We start from the raw sequence: 22,960 nt of genomic DNA, 5'->3' as shown, positions 1-22,960 counted from the left end.
GCTATGAGCAAAAGATGTGTGAATTGGTAAAAATAAAGACCTATCTGACTAAGGAAATTAGGTCTCCAGGTTCTGCAGTCATAATTAATCTAACCCAATTTGCATTTTGCATTTCAGCATGTTGCATTTGCAGCAATGTCTGCAATGAGCTGGAGGGCTCAGCAGAGCTGGTTTGGTTTTATTCTGTATATTAGAATTGAGAGGGCATTCATGATTTTATCTGTAGAATACTGGCCTAAATAAATGGAAACTTTTAAATGTGTCTATAATATTAATCCTGCAGGGTAGCTAAGGCCACTAGCTGTGTCTCTTTCTCAGACATAAAACCTGTTTAGAAATTTATCTTGTGCTTTAAAATGAAAGGATATTATTGATTGTTCACTTTTCTTCTGCAGAACAAGTAAGTTCTGTTATTAGAGACAACCCAAGAACAGCAATGGATGATTTTTCACATATTTTTAGTAAACTTTATTTTTGAGGGAGGAGTACAAAGCATCTAAACCACCTCCCTCTAAAGCCAGCAGAGTAGTCCTCTCACCCTGCAGGCCTGAGCAGGGACACAAACACACAGACCCTTAACTTTTTTTTACTGCATCTATGGGCTGGCCCCAAGCTTTGTAACCTTTTCAGTGTAAATGAACTGGTGTCTTTTCAGTGTAAATGAATTGGTGTCTTTCAAATCTGCTAGTGTTCCTCCCAGTGAATCCAGAAAATTCACTTCTAATTTGGACCTTACCTTTGTCTGAAAACTAAAACACCTAGAAGGAAGGAGGGGAACTCCTACTTTTAACTGATTACTCAGAAAACAAATTAACAACTTGTGTCATTGGGCACTACTTTTTTTTTTTTTTTTTTTTTTTTTTTTTTTTTTTTTTTTTTTTTTTAAGTGGCTTAAGATTTTAACTCAAATCCTCTAAATTGAAAAAGAAATACCTTGGTATCAGGCTGAGGTGGATTGATCTGGGGGGGTTGGCACCTATTTAGCATCAAGCACTTAAAATCTTAAACATTGAAATAAAATCCTCTATCAAAGGAGGAGTTTCTTTCAGTTAAGATGCAGACAAGAAATTGCTGAGGAAAGGGGCACCCAGTTTTGTCACTTGTAACAGGGCTATAAAGGGCTCTGTGGTTTATCACAGCTCTCTAAATATTAGAAATGTGTTGATTTACTCTTAGAATGTACAGAACATGAGCCCAGAAAAAGTTGCTGCATTTAGACACCAGCAGCATGAGGTGTGTTTGGCTCTAACATTTGTGCGGATCATTAACTTGAGGCTGCACATATCCTAAAGAAAGCAATCACTGCATTTATTTATTTTGCTTTGATAGGAAGGAGGAAGAACTCTAAACACAGACTTGCTCTGATGAACTTTGCTAGAGAAGACTCCATGGGTTGCTACCTCAATTTTAGCTGGGAACTGGAATGAGACAGTTGTAACAATAAAATCCATCACCATCCTGTATAAAGGAATGAGTTTGAGAACAGGGTTAGCAAATATGATATTTCCATGTTTCTGCTAGAAGTCAGTGGGAAATATGAGACTGGCTGAGAGTATTTTCTGTTCAGCTACTCAATTTAGATCATGACTCCCATACAGTGCAGTCACAAAAGTGTTCATCCAATTAAATTGCATCAGAGTTACACTTTGCTGTCATTAAAACCACCAATTCTTTACACTGATTTGTCAAAATTTTGTTTCTCAAAGAATTAAATATTAAAGTCAAAACACTTACTCTTTTTGATAACAACTTCTAATCAAAATATCATTCGTAAGGTCCTGGAGAACACAAAGGTACTCTTCTTCTCTATATAAACACACAAATTGTCAGCGTGTTTCTTTAACATACACAGAATACAAACAAGGTTTTACAATACCAACTAAAGAGGCAGTGATTTTAGAGTAATTAAACAAAAGTGCTTAATCTATTTACTAGTCTTCATTTTTTTACTAATCAGTCTTATAAGTTTTAAAATTACTGATTTTGACAATTCTGTTGATCAACTCCCAAAATATTCTAATCCATTATTTTCATTAATCTAAAAGATTTATGCCTTTTGTGAATAATCAGTTAAAAATGGTTCCAGTGAACAAAGGTACCAGAAGATAATTTTAATATTGTTTATTTATTAGTCTTAACATATTTAGCTTGCCTACAGTAAAAGGCAAGCCAAATATGTTAAGACCAATACAGTAAGACTATGACCCAGAAAAGCTCTTCCAACTTTCTGATCCCACATTTCCCAAGCAAGTAGCTGAATCCTTTATTCCCAATATAATCCCTCTACTCACTGCACACAGCCATTGGTAATAGGCTCTTGTGTCATGTTTTCAATTTTCCACTAGATTTCTACTTTAATATTTTGATGTGAAGCTTAGAAATAGTTAAAAGGGACAAACAAATATATGACTTACACCTTTTTAAGTTGTAATCCTGGAGAAAGTGGCATTTTAGAATCATGACTCCACTATTCATGTTCTGCCACAAAAATGAAAAGGAGAAAAAAGTAAATGATTTAATTATCTTTGTATTCTCATTATTTATTTCCATTCAGAGTACCAGGGGAAATAATCTGATACCACAACATATCAAAATCACAACTATATCACATTCCAGCTCATGTGAAATAAACGTCTTGGGTGTCAATTACTCATGTAAATAATGAACAAGTATTATTATTGGGTAGGTTCATGGTAACAGAAATGGAAATCAGCTTGTATAACCCAAGAGAAAGGAAGCAAATATAAAGAAAATCAGAATTTCTGTCAAAATTGAAAATCTTTACAGATTCCATACAAATACAACAACATTTTATTTAGAAGGACATGCAAAATACATTTGTGTTTTTGAAAGAGGACTTAGAAAATCAGATCAGGTCATCAAATGAAAGTAGGAGCTACTCCAGTTAACATTGTTAAATGAAGGTTTGGTGGTTGAAATAAGGACTGAAATAGCACTATCAAGCACAAAGCTATCACATATCATGCCTGTGGTTCCTTGGCTGTGTAGAAATTCAGAATGGCTTCTGTAAAGAGGCACGTGGGACAAGGAATTATACAAAACTCCTCTATCGTGCATGGCTTTGGCTATTGTTAAGCAACCCTTATTTTTAAGTGCACTAAAATTTCCTAAATCAATTCACCATTCATCTTGAAAATCCAGATGACTAATGGAGTGCAACTTACAGACAAAATCTTGCATGACATGTGACCATAGTCAGAGAGAATAGCACTTTGTCTGGACATTTCTGGGCTCCAAGTTATTATTTGGATGGAATGAAAGGCTGTAAACCAACCAAAAAGCAAGAGTTCAGTCAAGTAGGAAAGAACTCTGCCCTCAGAAGAGCAGATTTGTGTTGGGATACACTGTTTTCCACATCACAGTGCCTCATTTGTGTTTCTCAAAGACTTTAGCTGCTCCTGTTTTATTCACAGATCCCTGTTGACCCCTTCTAGCCCTGCATGCTGGATTTCTCAGTTACAACCTTAGTCATTTCTCTTAAGGTAGTTGAGTATTTTGGTTTTGCTCTTAACAAAGATTCCCCAAAGCCACTGACTCCATTATCCGTTTAATTTTCACATAACCAGTACAACTTTTGTACATGAGTAGTGTTTTCTGCCCTTTTTTCTTTGTAACTCACTGGATACACTAACCTCAACTGGCTGCTGAGAAAAGTTAGCAGAATGTGGTCTCATATGTTCATCCTCTAAAAATCTGAAAGATTAAAAGCACAGTGACAAACAGCTATGATTCAAATAATGTGTTTGAAAAAAAATTGTGTAACTTTTTGCATTGATGTCAGCACCTGTGTAAGCCTTCTCTCTCTTTGCTGTTGATGCCTGCTGATTTAATTGATGGTCTGCCTGGGGAGGAGCTCCTTTTTCTGGAAGGAGGATTATAATACTTATATTTTACAAGAAAAGGTCGATGTGATGTCTTCAAGATCTGAGAGGTAAAACACTGCTTCTTTTCTGCAAAGTAAATTGCATGTTTGTCAAGGAAGTCCCCAGAGTAGATTTTATGAACAGAGTTCTGAAATGCCTTCTTCCTGTTGTGACTGCCCAAAGGCATGTGAGGCTGCAGGAGGGGTGAAGCAGATGATCTGTGGGCACTAGGACTGTGAACTGATGTTGGTTGGAGACAAAGCACACAGAGCAGTATTTGGGACAGCCTTTCTTGCAGCAGGACCCAGCCTCGGAGTCCTTTAAGTGAACTTCTGCCTGATACAGAGAGGGGTTGCTCTCTCTTTGTCCTGGGATAGTTGCTCTGACCAGACAGTGGGTGACCATTTTCCAACAGTGCCCAATTGATCTGAAAGTTAAACAAAACAGACAGAAAAATTACATGAGAATTTGCTACAGACACTATTTCCAACAAAGTAGCTCACACAGGAAGAATTTTAAGAAACTGTTTTCAAACTGGCTCAATTGGTTTTTAGAAGTGTAACTGACTGGGAACCACAGTTGATGGCTAGTTAGTAAAGCCATCCTGCCACTGTGCTTGAGGTAATTAACCAGTCCTTTACCTAGTTTCCTTTTCCTTCCTTCTCTTTACTAAGCTGAGTTTCTAATAACAAGTAGTCTTGGGAAATTACAGAAATCCCATTTTCCTTGCCAGGGCTGACAGAAGGAGAACAGGAGACTTTTTTCTTCCTTGGGCATTGCCTATGGAATTGATGACTCCATGGCAGTCTCACAGTCCTCTATCAATGGTATCTTCTATTCTCTCTCCTTGTGTGCCTGTGCAGGTATGAGCACAGCATCATCTCATGAGTTTGAAGTCAAATAGAGCCACTGCTTTCCTTACAAATACCACAGGTGAAAGTGTGATCTACTGCTGTTCATCTCACTAGAAGAAAGATTTTGCAAAACAAAATAATGCATGTTTGAACTGGATTATGTTTGTAAACAATATAATTGGAAATCTAATGATAAGCCCCCTATGATTCTCAAATTATAGAAATTCTTAAAACCTAAATATAGTCTGCTGAGGAATTTCTGCCTGAGAGAGACACTGGACTACAGTAGGATGAAATGTTTTGCAAGAATTTGTGGAGGTGAGGTTCACTAGCAGAATTTGGTGAAGAAAAGTCTACTCACATTAATATGGGGTTGTCCAGTTTCTGGTCTCTGGCAGAATATATAATTAGGGTCTTGGTTTTACCAATAAGTAATGTTCTGAAATTCAGGGAATACTGTAAAACAATGCTAAGTATGGGAATTCACAGAAAAATATTGGAATATCATTCTCTTGAAAACACTGTGTTCTCTTGAACATATTTTAGTCATACATACACACAGCCATAACATTGATACCTGTCACTGTAGGCCATGTAGGGACAGAAACAATTCAGTGGGAGGATAGGTGCCAGGCAGCAAAACTGAGAGTCAAATATTACCTCTGCTTGACTAGACTATAAAAAGGCACACTGAACAAACCTGCACATAACTGCTGTGCTACAGGCACTCCCCACACCACAGAGCACATCTAACTAAGGGGGAAATGGGCTTTTTTATGTGGCTCAGTGCCATCTGTGTGACAGGTCTTACGCTGTCAGAATATCACATACCTTCTGCTGGTTTGGAGAAATACTTCTGCACTTGACTGGTGAGGCAGGAAGACCACGTACAAGATCCTTCTTGTATTTATCAAGGGTTTGAATTATTCTGTCTCTTTTCTGCTGGTCCTTGTCTGTACATGTAAATATGAAAATACAGTCTGTTCCTGTTAAGTCAATGATCAGGTCATAGAGTATTGCTCTTCATTATTATTTTTGCCCACTAAAGACTATCCTGTCTCCTCCTCCAAGTAGAGATCAGAGAAGGCAATCATTTTACCTTTTACAGGTGGCTCTTGCTGCTTCTGTGCTCAGCACACATCTGAATTTGAAATCAGTGTGAGCCAGGAGTCCTTTACATCACTCATTACAGTGAGTAATGAGCTACTAGAGGGATAAGAGAGCATGGTAACATTTTGTTCCCACCCTGTGCATCCTTTCCCCTCTCCTAGACAGAAGCTGAGACAGGTCAGAAAAGAAGAGCTGAGAGAGTTGAGTAAGGATTCAAGTCTACATACTAAGAATTGAGTGACCAAAGTCAGGCTGCCACTGTGTCTGTGCAGGCAGCAATCCCAACAAAGTCCTCATTCTGCATGGTCAAACTCAGCCTGAGAAGAGTAGGGTGACCCTCTTGTTAGTCCCTCACACACAAAATGAACAGAAACAGACTCAGCCCTTTGGTACTGGCACAGAAGCTGTGCATGACCCAAACTTGAGTGTCCAAGGCCAGGTTGGGTGGGGCTCTGAGTAACGTGATCTAATGCAAGGGGTCCCTGGCAATGGAGGGGGATGGGAACCAGATGATCTTTAAGATCCCTGTCAACCCAAACCATTAGATGATTTCATGACCTTCTGATCTTCCTGAAAATATGCAAGTGAGAGTAGAAATAAGAATGCTTATTCTTATAATCATGACTGCTTAATATATATTACTTATTAAATTATATCATGTGCTATGTAATATATAGCATATTATATAATTTAATATGTAATATATATTAAGTATTATAAAATAATAAAAAAATACAGGGGTTGGAAGCAGATATGAGTTACCCAAGACTATAGAAGCCCACAGGGGCATATTTATGTATAATGAAAATCTTCTCACAATTCACCATCCTTTGTCAGAACTTTACTTTTAACAATGCAAACAGGAATAATGCATGACCAAAATTTTCAACTCTTTTTACCTGCTGTGTTCCTTCCACGCACAGCTCTGAGAGAAAGTGTATGTTGATGGGCAACAACACATTTCTTTTTATTGAGATATGTTTAAAAAATACCCTCCCCTCCCTCCAGTTCTAGCTGAACCTAGGGACTCACACAAAATATTGATAAAGAGGGGTTCACTGAGGTCCTGCGAGCTACATATGACTTTTTGAGTAAAAAATGCAGCTCTGTCAGAATTTCCTCATCCTATGGAGCTCTGGCACATGGTAGCACATGCCAATACTGCCAGGCAGGCCAGCAAAGAAATATGTCCTGCTCACTCCCCTTTGGGTGCAGCAGCAGAGGCTACTTGAAGATATAATTCTGGAGAGCTGGAAAGGCTTCAGGAGGGCTGGTGAAATGTGGCTTCTGTAGTGTGATGATGCTTCGATTAACAATGACTTATTCCTGTCAAAATTCACAACTGGTTCGTGATCAGCCCAGGGTCCCCTTACATTGCTACTGTGGCAAGAGACTAAAACTTGTCCTCACAATAAGTTGCAATTTTTTTGCTAATGAGAAGAAACAGCTCCCCCTCTGAAGGGGTGCAATTGCAGACCATCTCACTAATGATGTCACAGAATAACACCTGAAACCTGGCAAAGCAGCACTTACTAAACATGTTTTTTTTTTTGAGAGGAGAGACGCACTAACCTGTATTTAGTATTGAAAATTGCTGAATTAATAGGAGGGTGACTGGGTGTTAGCCTTACAGTACTATTTCTTTTGGAAAAGAAACAGCTGAATCTTATTTATAAACAAAACATATACTTCTCTAAATGTTCCTCCAAAGTTTGTGAGGGGTCTTATATGGGGCACATCATCCCACAGTCTAAGATGGTCTCAAAGCTGTGTCCTTTTCATTGAAAAAACCAGATTTCACTGACAACTAAGACCAATATACAGCCTCTCATGACAGGTAATCTGGCTTTCCAGTCTTGCATAGACATGAATTCATAGCATCATCCTATTAAGAAAAACATGTTGACAATGCTAAATCCTATTTGGATGATTGGGAAGCAGGATTATACAACTCACTGGAACAAATAACAAAATGTACTTGCTCAATCGCGCTTATGCAGAGATTAATACCTTCCTCATTCATCTTGGTTTTCATGGGCCCAATCAAAGGAACCCCCCCTTCTGATTAAAGACTTTGCATTCTGCAGTCATGTGAAAAATAGCAGGCAAGGCAGCTTATGTAGTGTCTGTACAACAGTGCCACCAGTCAGGGTACCAGGTTTCTTTCAGGACCGTGCCAATGACGTGGGAGGCCTCAGGAAAAAGTGACATCCATGCCACTCCTCCCTTCTGTCTGGGCACAGGTGAGGCAGGACAACTGAGCCTTCAGCAAGCCTTGCCAAGGGCAATCAAATAAAATGTTCCAGGTCAAAGAGCTACAGGTTTTAAACAGCTTTTGTCTAGTATTTCACTGATATTTTGACTATAAATATACGTTATAAACACGCCACATGGCAGCAAGCCTATTCAAATACATCCTATTCCAGTGCATTATAGTTTTATGTTTCGAGAAATTAGCAAAAGCTCCTGGGCAGAAAGTCTCATAGCAACTCTCCCTCCCCTTTCCTGATAGTTTCATGTGCTGGGTTTTGTATGTGTCACAGCCAGGTGAGGCTGACTGAGAGGTCCTGCAGCAGATCCTGGTTTGCTGACATGTCTGCTAAGGGATTTAACTGCCTAAACAATTTCCAGTCCTGCTCTCCAGTTTCTCTGTAGGAGAAAACAACCACCTGCCCATTATGTCTTTCTCCAAATGATTTTTAAAAACATCAGTGACCAAGAACAAAATAGAAAATAGCATGCAAACTTTTCATGATGCTTGGGGTTTCTTTCTTTTTCTTTTAGAAAAGCAAAAATAAGCCTTCCCTTGCCTACTGATCTCATGTCTTAGCTGAAGAGTTTAAGAACTGGCTCAACTGCTTCCCAGGGAATAGATTCATGTAGTGTGGCCAGTGCAGGAGTTATTTAGGTAAATGTATTTAACAGCCTTTCTCTTAAGCTCATTTGCTTGCTAATTTATTGTCCTGCCTACTGTGGCAGGCGTTAATTTACCAGTGCTAGAGTACAATTTCACTGGTACTTGTACTGGCATCTATACTTGTGAATGTGACAAAAACAGAGAAGGGATTTGGTTGTAGTCTGGTCCCTGTAAACCACAGGAAGATCAGATGCTCTAGCCCCCACTTTGTTTTCCTGGCAGTTCTTGTTGCTTGCCATTTGATAAAACACCTTGTCTTTCCTTTGCTGCTGTGTGGAAGTCCTGTGTACAAAATGAGTGGGCACTAACTTACCCAATATAGTAGAAGCAGCTTAGCTGATGATATTGGTTGATCTGAAGGAAACAAAAGAAATCTGAATGTGGGGTGGTTTTTTTTTGTTTGTTTTTTGTGTTGTTTTTTTTTTTGTTGTTGTTGTTGTTGTTGTTTTTTTTTTGTTTGTTTTTTTTTTTTTTAATCCAGTGCCTTTTGGGTCTACTTATCTTTATCTTACATAGGAAGAAGGGTCATTAAACACCTTAGATTGCATGCACAGCTGCTTCTTAAAAGAGAACGTTATTTTTGGGTCTAAGGCAGAACATTATGGCCCAAGTATGAACATGGGATATAAAACCAGAAGAGGCTTCCCTGAAGTTGTTTATCAGATGTTACAAAACTCAGTGGTTATAGTTAGAAATAGAATCTACACCTTGGCTCATGCCTTCATTCTTGACTCAGAGTGGGAGTTCTTGTTTAATTCCTACCAAGAGTTTTAAAACAGTTGGCTGATGTTTAATTCCTAATGACTTTTGAAAAAACAAGGAAGTTTCAAAGGACTGTGGGGAAAAGAGAAAAGCAAAAGTGGTAAATGAACTCCAGGCTAGTATCTGTCCTGAGCATAACAACTGAAAGGCTGTTACAAGACTCATTTGAAGTAAGTAATGTGAGCAGCACCAGTCAAAAACACAGAACCATGCTAACTAGATAAGAAAAAAAGATCTTTTGATTGTGGTTGCATGAGATAAAGGTGTTTGTTTAAAAGACTTCTGTAAGCTCCCTGGCTTTGTTCTGTATGTTCTGCATGGCATTTTGACTCAGAAACTAGAACAAAATTACAGGTTTTTACAAAATGGTTAATTGGGAGATATGAAAATGGAATCAGCAGGTGTTTCTAAAACAAAGATCACTTTTGATATTGTAATATTAAATTATTTCTTTCTTTTATCTGAAAGAAAACATAAAATCATTTCTCATAAAGCTTGAATAACTATAGTTTGGGAACTCATGAATAATAAAGGGGTGGTTTACTGTAACAAAGTGATGTGCATTGCTCAGATGTAGGGAAGCAGCATACTTTTCAGCATGGATAATTGAACATCTCCACTGTGAAAAGGCAGGCTCTTACCTAAAGAAGGAGAGTCTTATCTGGGAATGAGTGTCACTAAAAAAAACATCCATACTTTCTTCTAGACAAACAGCTACCTGTAATTTCCCACAGCAACAGTGGAGCCAAAATTAGTGTAATACCTCTGCCCATAAGGAGTGGAAACCTCATGTGTAAGTACAGGAAGCCTTTACTTCTTCTTACTCAACAGCTGTTGCTAGAATTATACATCCTACTTTAAAACCTTATTACTCAAGAAGCATTTACATATTGGGAAGGATACAGAGAAGATCCATAAGTATGATGAACTCTGGAAAACACTCTCCAAAGAGTTAGATTTAAGGAGCTGAATGTATTTATTTGTGCAAAAGGATGGTTAAGAAGTAACTTTATTCCTGCTTAGGACTACCTATAAACAGAGCAGAAATTAAACAATACAAATGCATCCTAAAGGAGAGCTATGTATTCCTCATTGCAAGGTAAGTTAGCCTTTGGAACACTTTAATGAGAAGTGGGATGTAAATAAACAAGGTTTGGACATCTGAACCCTTTCCCCACAACTTCAGAAATAGCAATGAATGCAGAGAAGACTTAGGGAAAAAACACGCTATATAACCACAGCAGTTTATTCTTGCTGTGTTTGTGAAACTCAGAGATATGTGTCAGTCATCACAGATCACCTATCAGCTTCTCCAAAACCTCATTTTTTCTCTATTTTTGCTGTTTTTAGTTGATATAGTATTCGATTTTTGGCCAGTGCAATACACAGGGATACAAGGAGAGTAACTCATGAAGTTCACATCTATGGGCCAGGTGCTGTGATCTGCACTGCTAGCAGTTTGTCTGGTGGGGCAACTGTTTATTTTGGCATTTCAGTGCAAAGAAGACCATTTCTTCTGTACAAACCAGTGGTAAGTGAGGCTCAAATTCTTAGATTTGATTTCAGAGGCTCTTTTCTATGCTAGTTGTCCTTACAAAAAGCCTATGTTGGAACATTAAGCTATGGGACATGGTGTTTTTTAAGCCCCAAGGTCTTGTTCAGCATGATTTGTTTTGAGCAATATTTAAATGCTGCAATGCTATCAGGTGAGTAGATAACGATTTGAAATGGGAGGAACACCTTTAAAACAACTCTGAACACCAAATAAAGCAAGAAACATTTCTAAGTGACACTGCCTGTTGTTCTTTGACTCGTTGTTTTCTAAGCACATGCCAAATTCTGCACCTTTTACTACTGTGAGTGTTCATGTTGACATTAACAGGAATTTCCCCAGGAGGAAGGCAAAAAGTAATCGGCTTTCTCCTTTGGCAGCAAAAGGCGAAGTCGGTGCACAAAGGCTGTGACAAGATTCCTGTTTCTCTACATGCTCCAGTAGTTCCCACTACACTCTTCCTCCCTTTTTAAAGCACCCCTTTCAACAGCACAGACTCTGAAATTGATGGGAAGGATGGCTTGGTGATTAAAACACTATAGTAGGACTTGGAAAACTATCCCTTAATTCTCAGCTCCAGAGTGATCACAGGTATGTTAATTAATCTCTGGTGTCTTAATTTGTTCCCTGTAAATGAGGATGATAACACCCATCTACTCTGCTCCAGCTGGTGCATCATTTTGGGCAGATACTCCCAGAAGATGATCTTGGAATGTGCAGTGGTACTGCGAGGGAACTCAGATCCCAAATGGAGTTGCCTGCATAGTGTAGGAGTCGCAGTGTGATGAGAAGAATTTATGAACTAGACAAGTTGTTTAATCCTGGATAATAGCTGAATGACCTAGTCATACACTTGATAGTCCCTTCATTGCAGCTCTCTTGTGAGGGTGGTATATGTATTTATTTTTTACAGGCTACAAAACTTTTTATTAAAAACCATCTCACTAGCACTCCCTAAACCTGCAGCGATAGAAAACTGATGTTTGCCTACATAAACACATGAATTTTCACTGATTACCAAATGATTTGTTCAATTGCCCAAGATAAATGACAACTGAGCTTCCTTGTCTGTAAGGATAAAATTATGTTTATATAATTGACTGTATATTCTGTTCACAGAAACTGTGGAGAAAATTCCAGAATTTTGTATGTCTTTGAACCATTAGGAGAAACAGCTTGTTCTTTTTCACAGTTGTTATGGGCTTAAAAATCACAAAGCAACTTCATTTTCAACTGGCTAAAACTTGAATGGAAATTGTTATTTTGACTAATGTCTGTCTCATGCAGAGAATTATAAAGGGAAAAACACAGATTATAAAAAGACCAGTATGTGCCATATCTAACCACTTAAATACTCTGCTGGTACACGGAAAAAGAAAATTCTTCTTAAAGAAAGCTATTATTCCTTTTTCCAATTACTAAAGCATATGTTTCTGTACACATTTTTTTTGTGTGTTTGGGTTTCATATTTATAAAAATGAGTCACAGGATATGAAGCAATTATATGATCAACACTTCCCAAAAGGTGAACAAGAAACAGTCACATGGCTTCATGTACTTACATAAAATATTACTTGTAATTCCTTTTGGGTAAATGTACATCCTGTGCTCTTAATAGTCCAGGGAATTGTGTAAAACATACAGTGGTCTGAAAAGCTCATCTTGCCATCATTGGTATTTGACCTTGACTTGGTAATCAAACTGTAGCTCAACAGAGTGGAGAAGGAATGTCTTTGTCTTAAGACCAAGGTTGTAGACACCTGAAAGTGTGCTCAGAGAGGCAGATTTATCTTAGGTCTTCCTTCAGGAGATTCTTTAGCTTGGTGGAGTGACATGACCACTTCCTAGCCCAGCTTCTCCACGCTAGTGAGTGTTCTTTGCTGGACTGATAACCAGTACTCTCCTAATGGAAGCAGAGCAGATATTGAAAATCTAGGATAAAAAAAAAAAATACATGAGAGCAGCCCTTGGTGGACACGCTCTCATTCCTGGAATGGGAGAATAGGAAGAGAATTAGGGTAGGGTGCCTTAGACCACTGCACTTCCCTGTATTGATGGACTTGGAGTCAAAGGGCTGAACCTTAGCCAGAGATTTTCAGAACTGCAGGATTAACTAATGATTTGGGTGGCTCATTCTCCTGTATGAGTTGTGGGTTACCTCTATGGAACTCCTGTTTAGGGCTGCTTTGATAAATCTTTCATGAGTGTTTTTTTCTAGTTTTCTGCCAGCTCATCTGGGACAGCATCATATGTACATCAGCCAAGGTTTCTGCTCCCCTTACTGAGCTGATCAGCCTCAGGAGATCTGACTCAAACTTGGACTCTGTGAATCTGGGGCAGAACATCATTGTAACATGGAGATGATGGTTAGAAGAGACTTCTGGAGCTGTCTTATCTTTCAAGGTCCAAAAATGTTATTCAGCTGCTTAATATTAATTGTTAGTTATTAATCCCTAATAACTGAGAAATTTAAAGAACATTCTGGATGCCACAGCTAAGTTTAAGTCTCAGGCTCAGAGCTGTATAAATAAATAAGGCACTGATTTAAAACAAAATTACACTGAGAAATTACAATTTTCTCCTTTATTCATGTCCAATGCCTCATAACAATTTTTTTGCCCCAGAACTTTCACATTTCCATTGGAACATGAATTCTTCTTTTTGATCCCTCAGACATTCTTCTGAAACCTTGTAACTGGTGCCTTCAGCAGCACACCTTATCCTCTTTCCATACTCATTAGATGTTCTTTCTAGGAAGTGTGCTTTCTGCTAAGAGTAAGAAATGTAAACATTCTCCTACACAGACACTTGGAATGGCCAAGGAATTCCTGTTTTCATGTACTTTCATAAATCATGCTGTTCTCATGACTCTTAAAACACCTCTGTATAATTTTATCTCCACAAGAACACTTGTGATGATGAACTGTATCTCTCATATCCCTGATCTCTGCTGCATCTCTAGCTAATATACCTATTCTTAAGGCATGGGACAGACACATGTTTTTCCATTCTTTAAGGGAAGCTGAAAAATGGCCCATGATTTTTAGCATAAGGACATTGGAGATGCAGTTTTACAGCTACAACAAAGCCAGCTCTGTGTTGGAGAGAAGTGGCTAATCAGGAAACTTTATCTTAACTGTTTCTCCCTAACTTTTGTCATAAGTTTGTGCAATTTCAAGAGCATATTGGATATTAATTTAACATTAAAGAGACACAACTATTATTTCACCATTATTTCAGTATTATTTCATCCCGTGATACAAATTGTGGGAATGGTTCAAAGTTTTGCCAGAGGAGGTTCAGACTGGACATCAAGAAGCATTTCCTTCTCAAGAGGGTGGTCAAACACTGGAACAGACTTCCCAGAGAGGTGGTTGATGCCCCAAACTCATCAGTGTTTAAGAGGCATTTGAACAATCTCTTATTAACAGATTTTAACTTTGGGTCAGCTATGCATTGGTCAGGCAGTTGGACTGGATGATTATTGTAGGTCCCTTTCAGCTGAACATTCTATTCTATTCTATTATTCTATTCTATTCTATTCTATTCTCACAAACTGATGAAAGTTGGCACTTGCTATTCTTTACGTGCCATACTTAAAGGTCACTAGAAAAATTTTTATGTGAAAAAAATCAGCTAATTCGATGGCACTCTTACCTATAGCAACATTATTAGCTTAATGAAATCTAGAAGTGCAGAAAGCCCAATGAAGCAAAAAATTTAAAACAGTGTCCTTCTAAAGCTTAGAACTGAAAATCCTAGATATACCAGAACACATTCAGGAGAAAGTCCTACCCACTGCACATCTCTCACTTTGTGCAGTTCTGAATCTACAGTGCAACACTACAGATGCCTTGCGAAATGGTGCAGTTTATTTATAGGAAATATTAGCAAATTCTTTACAGTGTTTTATCTGCTGTGCATTTATTCTCAAAAATGAAACAAAGTGTTGCACTCTGTATTTTCTTCTGGCTCCTCAGAACTAATCTTTGTAGCTCTTTCAGTCTTTCTCTTTAGTTTTACAGATTTTTGTATGTCTCCATCACTACCAAGTGACCTGATTTTTCTTTTCAGCCTATCACTGAAACGTGTGGTATCCAACACAGATCAACACATTTGGAAAAATCCAACACAGTTCCAGTTCACACATTTGGAAAACAAGGTTATATCTAACTGACTGTATGGATTGAGAACAGATAAGAAAATATATGGTTTCAGAATGTGTACCTGTCAAAGTTCTAATAAATGTCAAGGTTTTAAAAGCACTCCACATTTAGTAACTAGCAAAAGTAACAGTGGGAGATAGTTGTGGGAGAAAATCGTACATGAAAAGAAAAAAAATGCTGTAATCTTGTACTAAGCAGAAAATTAGTTTTGCCCTTCCATTATCCTAGTAGGCTGGCAAAACAGACTTAATTTATTTTGTTTATGCAAATCATATTTGATTATGCAAATAATAAACAGAAGCCTATTTTTGTAGGCATAACGTAATTTTATACTGCTCAAATGATTTGCACATCAACCCCAAAAGCAGGAACTGTACCTCCATTGTGCTACTGCCTTACTTAACACTTCAGAACACAGAAGTCCTCATGCACATTTTCCTGGTGACTTCTAAATTTTGAGTTTTATTCCTTGAGGAATAAAATTTCTTTTGCTGAGGCAGACATTTCTGCAGCTAAATTGTCAGAAAAAAGACTTAGCTCATATATAGTACCTTTTAATGAAGAAAAATATTAAATGACACAGGTGATTTGCATTTCACCAGCAGGACACTGATAAAAATTGTATTGGGTCCTCACTTTCTCTGACTGGGAGTATCATGTTGTGGCTCCTATGACCATCAGGCACCTTGTACTCAGTGTGGGCTTCTAAATTAACAAAAACTGCACAAACCAGTTTGATTCTGCTTAGCTCTGTAAGATGAATATCTTCCTAAGAAAGCATTTTAAGAAACACAGATAATGTTTCCCTCTGATATATCATCTAGGAACACTTGCTATTGTGGCAAACCCAGCTGAACAAACTCTATGTCTTGATATTCTCAAGGAGGTGAGATTCTACTCCTCATGCACTTCTATGTCAGGATCATCTCTCTCTCAAACTAATGTTCTCAGAAAACTTTCCATGGCATTTATTTCTATTATTAGAACACTGTTTAATCACTATTAAACTGATTAACGAAAAATACTAATCTTTATTATACAAAAGACAGCTCTGATAAAAAAAAAGGAAAACACTGCTGAGTGTGAGGAGTTAAAAAACCAACTGAAGGAAGTTTTGTTTGTAATGTGTTAGGATCTTGAACTTGTTCTCTTGCTCCTGTCTAATGAGGATCTCGTATGATACATTTTTCTGACTCTGTGGGCAAGGGTTATGTTTGCCTTCTTGACTTGTGTGCATCTTGCTGGGACAACTGCATGTCGCCACTGCCCCCGAGCTATCTTTGCTTCCGAGTGCGCTATGCCCTGCTCAGAGCAACGGCCCTCTGTGGGTCTTGGATACATGGATCCCACTATGCACGCACTGTGAAAAACTGGAGTTTCCATTTTCTCAGCTTTTTCAATTTCATTTTAAAACAGGAGGTGTCTGTGTAGGAAGCGTGTGTCCTGCCTTGTATGTAACTACCAGAGAAAGATAAGACAGAATAGAGATAAGAAGAATCTGCATCACAACGTGGTGAATGATGGAAACTAAACTCATTCCAAAGTGAAGGCTGTGTTTCCAGGCAAATGTATGAACGGGTTCCTTTTCATCAATCTTCCTTCCTACCAAAAAGAGAAGGGCAGGAGAGACTCTGCCTTGACTTTGGGTCCTGCGGGCTTCAGCCAAGAGGTGGCGTTAAGGTGCAGTGCAAGGTTCTCTTACCAAAGCCCCATTTATTCCTCAAAACCTGTTTCAGCGGACGTGTGCCCGATGTCCCCAGACACATGGAGCAGCTAGGGGAATGAAAAACGCAGCGTGAAAGAGCAAGGGATTCAAAGGGCCAGTGGCCTGAATTTGGACTGGAAAACTACAGCAATTTATGACTCCAACAGCCTTGCTTGCAGTAGGTGTTTCAGCAGGTCCCACACTGCAGGTTAGCTTGTATCTCTGCAAACAGGACCCAAGCGCTGGATACAATTAAGTTAGATAATAGATTAGATACCAGATACTATTATCTTAACCCAGAAGAGGCATATTTTCGGCACATATATGCCTTTTCAGAACACCTTTACCGTAAAAGAAGACAAGCGTTTCCAAACCAAACAAATGGAGGCAGACCTATTTTCAAAACAAACTGAAATAAAACTACTCACATTTAACACTGGTATGCAAACACTTTGGTGCAGATGAATCAACAGCAGCTGTATTAACAAAAAGTAGGTTCAGTCCAATGAAACACTAACAACACAATCATAGCAAAATGGGCAGAGATGAAAGTGATAATCCTAAGGTTTTCAATTCCCTATGGAATATAGTACCAGACTGCATAATATTAGCATAATTAATAAATAATGCAGATCTACTGACCACCAAATTCTAATTTTTCTCTACTGATGAACACCATTTTCTTCTATTATCTTTGTCCTTGGTCAGTTCTCAAAATCTGGCATGCATTAAATGCTGTGAAATTAGTTGAGTTAGTCCAACTATAGCTGCAATGATACTATTTGAGGATTTGACCTATTGTTTCTATCTGCATGAAAGCATAAGATAAGTGCCTCAGCAGTGCTGTTACTGGTTCAGTATCAAATCTGGATCTGATTTTTGTGGTTTTCACCCACATCTACTTAGGTGTAGAAATTAGAGCCAGTATGGCTACATTTATTAACCTTCATTTTAATTTACAATTTAAGAAAAGCTGTATTAATTTTGTATTGGCATGTACCACTACCCAGAAAGTTTATATTTCATGGATGAGTAAGCAGCTGCTATCAGAGAGGGGAAACTGCCAACTGATTCTCCAAGATATGATTCAAGATGTCCTGAGGCTCAAGGTCATCGGTCTTCCTAGCAAAAGGAACTATTTCATTGCACAATTACAGACAGTTTTGCACACCACGTTTTCTGTTATGTGGTAATTTGGTTTTCATTGTAAAAGATTAAATGGAGTAAGCTTCAAGGAATCAAGCATTCTTCAGCCTTCATTAAGTTCTGTGTCCATACAGGCGATGTTAAGGATGGTAAGGAGTTCCACGTCAGATTGCATATCCCTGGATATAACTGAGGCAATAGTATTTTTTACTGTAGAGGGAAAAGCAATCTCCTAGAAGATCAACATTCCAGTTGCATTTGAAGGACACTGACTTAATTTCCATCTTTTATTTTTGTGATTACTGCTAAATGTCAAAGCAAATTGTAGTTTGTACAAATGCTCAAAAGTTTTGGACATGTGGGGCTGGTCACTGTCTGGAGTGAGGCCAAACAAGTTGTAGTTTAAAAAGCAGATGCATTTCAAAAAGATTGGAGAATATTTAGAAGGATACTGGAGAAGGCATTTTATATCCTGACCAGATTTTTCAGAGGCACAAAATTCTATAATCTCTTGTAAAGCTGTACAGAGCAGGTGGCAAATCAGCATTTCACAGCATCAGGTATGTACAGAAGAAACCTTGATATTCTTGCAATATTGCAGTTTTTGATATGCATGCAAAAGTTATCGCTACAATTAAAATCTGTGTGATTCATGTAGCACTATAATAAGTAAAATAAGTGTTTTAAGGTTAAAGATTCCAAATCTGACTTTTGAGAACTGTAAATTCAGATTGTGAAACACCTAAGAATTAGAAATTCTAGCCACTGGAAATTTTGATTAGCACCTACTGTGAGAAGCTCTTTCCAGATTGACTGAATTTTGCTGCAGAGGAACAGGACTGACATTTGAAAAAAGAATTGAAACCTGCTTGGGAACAAAGCACTTGGCTCCTTTTATACGAAGAATATCTTTTGTGTAGTCTCTTCTGAGCTGTAAGAATGTAATTCACAAAAAGACTGAAAAACACCTCTGTTACTTTCCTTTTATTTTTTGACCTTCACTCCCTCATTTAGACTTCACCAGTTGAGAATAAAATTTCAATTATATATGGCAGTGTTTGCTGCTCTTAATTAGTCCTGATGCTTCTGTATATTTATAAGTAAAGCTCTAGGATGTGAATTCTACAGTTCCTAGAGTTCACTGTTTCTGTGACATTAGCCATGAAAAAGTGAAAGTCACTTGCATACAAAAGTACACAGCAGCAATCCAGCTTCCACCTCCTAATATGAGTGGGATGGTCATGAACTGTGGCATGGTGGAGGTCATAAAACTTTCAAAGAATTATTCCGACACTACAATGAAAAGATGCACTGTATTTGAGCAAGGTAACTTGAGATAAAGCTTTTGGCACTGCAAATTTACAAAAGGATTTCTCTCCTGGCAAAAAAAAAAACAAAACCCAAAATAACCCCAAAAACCACAGCAGCAATCCCATCTATTGTTCTACAGTTTTGTGTTATTATAAAGCTCACTGCATGAGATCAGTGAATTTTTTGGTCAGAAAGCCTTTGGAGCCCAGGGGATGGAAGTCTTGCAGGAACCTAATTACAGCTATGGCCATTCAACTCCACCTGTTTCATCTGCACCTGAAGTACCTGGAAGCTTACACAGCTGCAGACAACTGACACAGGACATTTAAATTCTGAAATTTCTTTCTAGTCGTTTGTGGCTATTTGCAGTAGGGACAGCATTTGAAGAGCCATCAGGAACATGACTACATGTGGTTAGTGGAACTTCCCTCTAGGTTACTTAGGACTGATGCTGTAACTTTCTAAACATGAAAAGCTGCAACCCCACTGTTACTGTTCAGTGGTTTCTCCCAGTTAAACAAACACCTGCCCTAGTTCTCATTTTACCTTTCCTGTTAGTCCACTGCCATATACTCCTAAACAGAAATTACAAGTAAAATAGTACAGGGCAATTAGAGAATATTTCTCTTCCTAACATGAACTTGTCATTTGGTGGAACAGTTTCTTGCCATAGACTTTACATCTTTCAACAGTCAGAATTCACCCAAGCTTCTCCCAAGACAAGGTCACAGTTCCAACTGAGTGTTCTACATATCTCTTAGGGCACATCATTTTATGCCTCACTTTTAAATCCTCCTACTCCTATTGAGTTAGTGACAGAGAGAGGGAGGAAGGAAAGGGGAAGAAATTCAGCAGCCAGCCAAAAATAGGGCAACCAACATAAATCCTTTACTCTGATTTCACCTTTTACCTACACAGATATTGTCATAATTAAAGACTGTACACACCTTCAGCAGACATCAACTTCTTGAAATGAGCAGCCATGTGGTCTTGAATGATGTGCTGATTGGAGAGCTTGTAGGAAGGTCCAGGAGAAAAAGCTGAGAGAGAAAAAAATCTAAGTTTATTCAGTGGAACAAGCAATGTCTCAGGTAATAATAGTTCTGAAAATACTGTAATATTTATCCTCTCCTGCTTGCAGTAACATCAAGTAAGCATTCTTTTATTTAAAAAAGTAAGAATAGCGCAGAATGTAACATGAACAAATCGCAGATTATTCCCAATTTTCATGTTTTTGATTACCTGAGAATTATGGCTTGCAATAAGTAGTGCACAAGCCTTTGATATTGTTGAACTCTGGAGAATAACAGAGGATCTCACTGTTTAATATCTGATAAAATAAAAAGCATTTACCCTCTGAAAGATTAAATACCAGAGAGTATTAAATATCAGTAGAGAGCATTAATACTATTATTAATGCTAATAGTGTTATTACATAATATTACAAAGTACTGAAAAATGCACATTGTTATCTCACCTCTTGGTGATACCAGACCCATCGTGAGCACTTGTAGTTAGATAAATGGACTGGATACAGACAAGGACAGGAGTAGGGCCAGAAGAGGAACCAGATCATGGAACTGAATTGTGTTACCCACAGACTGACCATGACGCCCCTCTGAATCTCTAATTTGACAGAATTCCCAGATTCAGAAAAATGTGTCTCTGCATCTGACCTAAGTTCATTAACCCAGAAAACGAAATGAAGAAGCAGATAAGCATTTACTCCTAATTTTTAACCTGTCAGTGTGGCTAAGATAGTTAATTTTCTTTCAATCTGCTTCCAAGCAAAAAAAAATTTCTTTCTCAAAATCCTCTAAATTCGTGACAGGATTTGTAGATGGAAAGTTACCAGCACATAGTATTAAAAAAATCAACAGAATACTGAAGATCAGAAACCTAATGGGCCTGACTTTCCATCTACAGACCCAGAATGACCCTTACACTGAGATAATCAGCCCATCCAACCGTATCCAGATTTGGATTTCTGAGCCAACAAAATAAATGATTGTTTCAATGTTCAAGTCCCCAATGTACGATTTAAGCTAATAACTTTGTTTCATAGCTTTTATTGTGCTTTGAAGGAAAAGGAGACCTAGAGTTGAGAGTCTGGGAATCAATCCTTCTAATCTCAGTTTGGCTGCATCCTTGCTGTGTTGCTTTTTCTTATCTCTTGCCTACCAAAGTGAGCCTGTGATTCAAACTGCTTTTCACTGCCAAGGAGCTTGAATAAATTCAATTTATGGTGTCATCTTTTGAACAAACACCCTAAGAAAGAGCTGGACAGGACACCTGATGCTGCATTTGTTGCTTCACTTAGTATTATTCCCTGATGTATTCCTGCAAGTGACTCTAAGTCTTCCAGAAGGGCATTGACATGAAGACTTGTTTTCAACAGCTGGTCCAGGAGCAGCAGCACATCCCAACATGACCAGCTGAAGAAAGGTGCTGTTCAGCTCCAGGGCCACCCATTCTGATTGTGCATGGAACACACAGGCACAGCCAGAGTGGTTCCACCAGCACACAAGCAGGTGCAGAGGCATCAGCAGAAGTGCTGACTCCATGTTTGCTATGAAGAATGGACAACTTGGTGCAGCATTCTGGGAAAATTGCATTTTCCTCTTGTCTCAGTTAAATTGAGCATGATAGTACAGGCACCACAATGGAATCTGATGCCTGAAGCAGACAAATACAAAGCTGAAAAACTTTCTAATCATGAGCCTTTGCATGTCCAATTTTATTCAGGGAAACCACTCACTGGTGTCAATGCCATAATAAAGAAATAAAATAGTTAAAATCAGTACTATTCTGTTCTAAAGCTCTTACATGCTGGAGACCTGTAGTTGTTCAAAACTTCTAAAATTAATTTTTTTCCATTAATTTTGCCAGCTGTGCTGTAACCTCCTGCTGGCAAAAACAACTGGAACAAGCTCTTCGGCAACATCCATCACCATCTCTAGCTGGTTTAAAGTGGGGTGGCTCTCCTGAGTTCAAGCCCTAAATCACAGCAGCTAGAGGCACTTGTCACTAAGGGAAAGAAAAAAGTATTTTGGTAAATGCCCTAAATCTTTCCCTGATTGGCAGTGACAAGCTGATTTCAATATATTCAGTGAAAAAGTATGGCAGAAGAATGAAATGATAATCTAAAAAATATCCAAAGATTAAAAAGGGAGGGAAAATCCATTTATAAAAAGAACATTCTTCTCAAAATGAATAACTGCCCCAATTTGAAATGCTAAAGATACACAAGGCACTAGTAGTTTAATCTAATTTTTTCTTTCTTAAAATCTAACTCTATGCTGTGTCCAGAAAATTACTGACATTGTGCAATAAGTTACATTGTGGTTATTCCTATGTAAGGAAAGGAAAAAAAAAAAAATCAAATTCCTTTCTTCACCAGAGACTTTCTGCTGAACTTTGGCAAGTTATTCTGTGTTTTTGTATCCCAATCTCTCTGAAGAGAGGACATGAAAAAGTACATCCCTTTCTCAAAGAAAAGGCTTTAAGGGTAAAAAACAATGAAATTAGGAGACTTAGGGAGTGTCCAACTAAG

At 38.1% G+C, this 22,960-nt stretch overlaps 1 protein-coding gene across 1 annotated transcript in view; it reads right to left on the bottom strand.

The window, feature by feature from the left end:
• Positions 1 to 2,511: 2,511 nt before the first annotated feature.
• The window catches only part of LOC121358671 (spermatogenesis-associated protein 7 homolog), a 33,925-nt gene continuing 13,476 nt past the window's right edge, over positions 2,512 to 22,960 (bottom strand). Inside the window, exons 3-6 of the mRNA XM_041477068.1 lie at positions 20,355 to 20,447; positions 17,379 to 17,426; positions 5,570 to 5,691; positions 2,512 to 4,311 (exon numbers count right to left, since the gene is read on the bottom strand). Coding sequence (XP_041333002.1) covers positions 3,799 to 4,311; positions 5,570 to 5,691; positions 17,379 to 17,426; positions 20,355 to 20,447 — 776 coding nt within the window. The 3' untranslated portion in view covers positions 2,512 to 3,798. The remainder of the gene's footprint in view (positions 4,312 to 5,569; positions 5,692 to 17,378; positions 17,427 to 20,354; positions 20,448 to 22,960) is intronic.

This window comes from Pyrgilauda ruficollis, unplaced genomic scaffold, assembly GCF_017590135.1.
Source record: "Pyrgilauda ruficollis isolate IOZ18807 unplaced genomic scaffold, ASM1759013v1 scaffold4, whole genome shotgun sequence".
Taxonomy (NCBI): domain Eukaryota; kingdom Metazoa; phylum Chordata; class Aves; order Passeriformes; family Passeridae; genus Pyrgilauda; species Pyrgilauda ruficollis.
The sequence above is the reverse complement of the archived record's forward strand: the minus strand, read 5'-3'. Positions and strand labels throughout refer to the sequence as shown.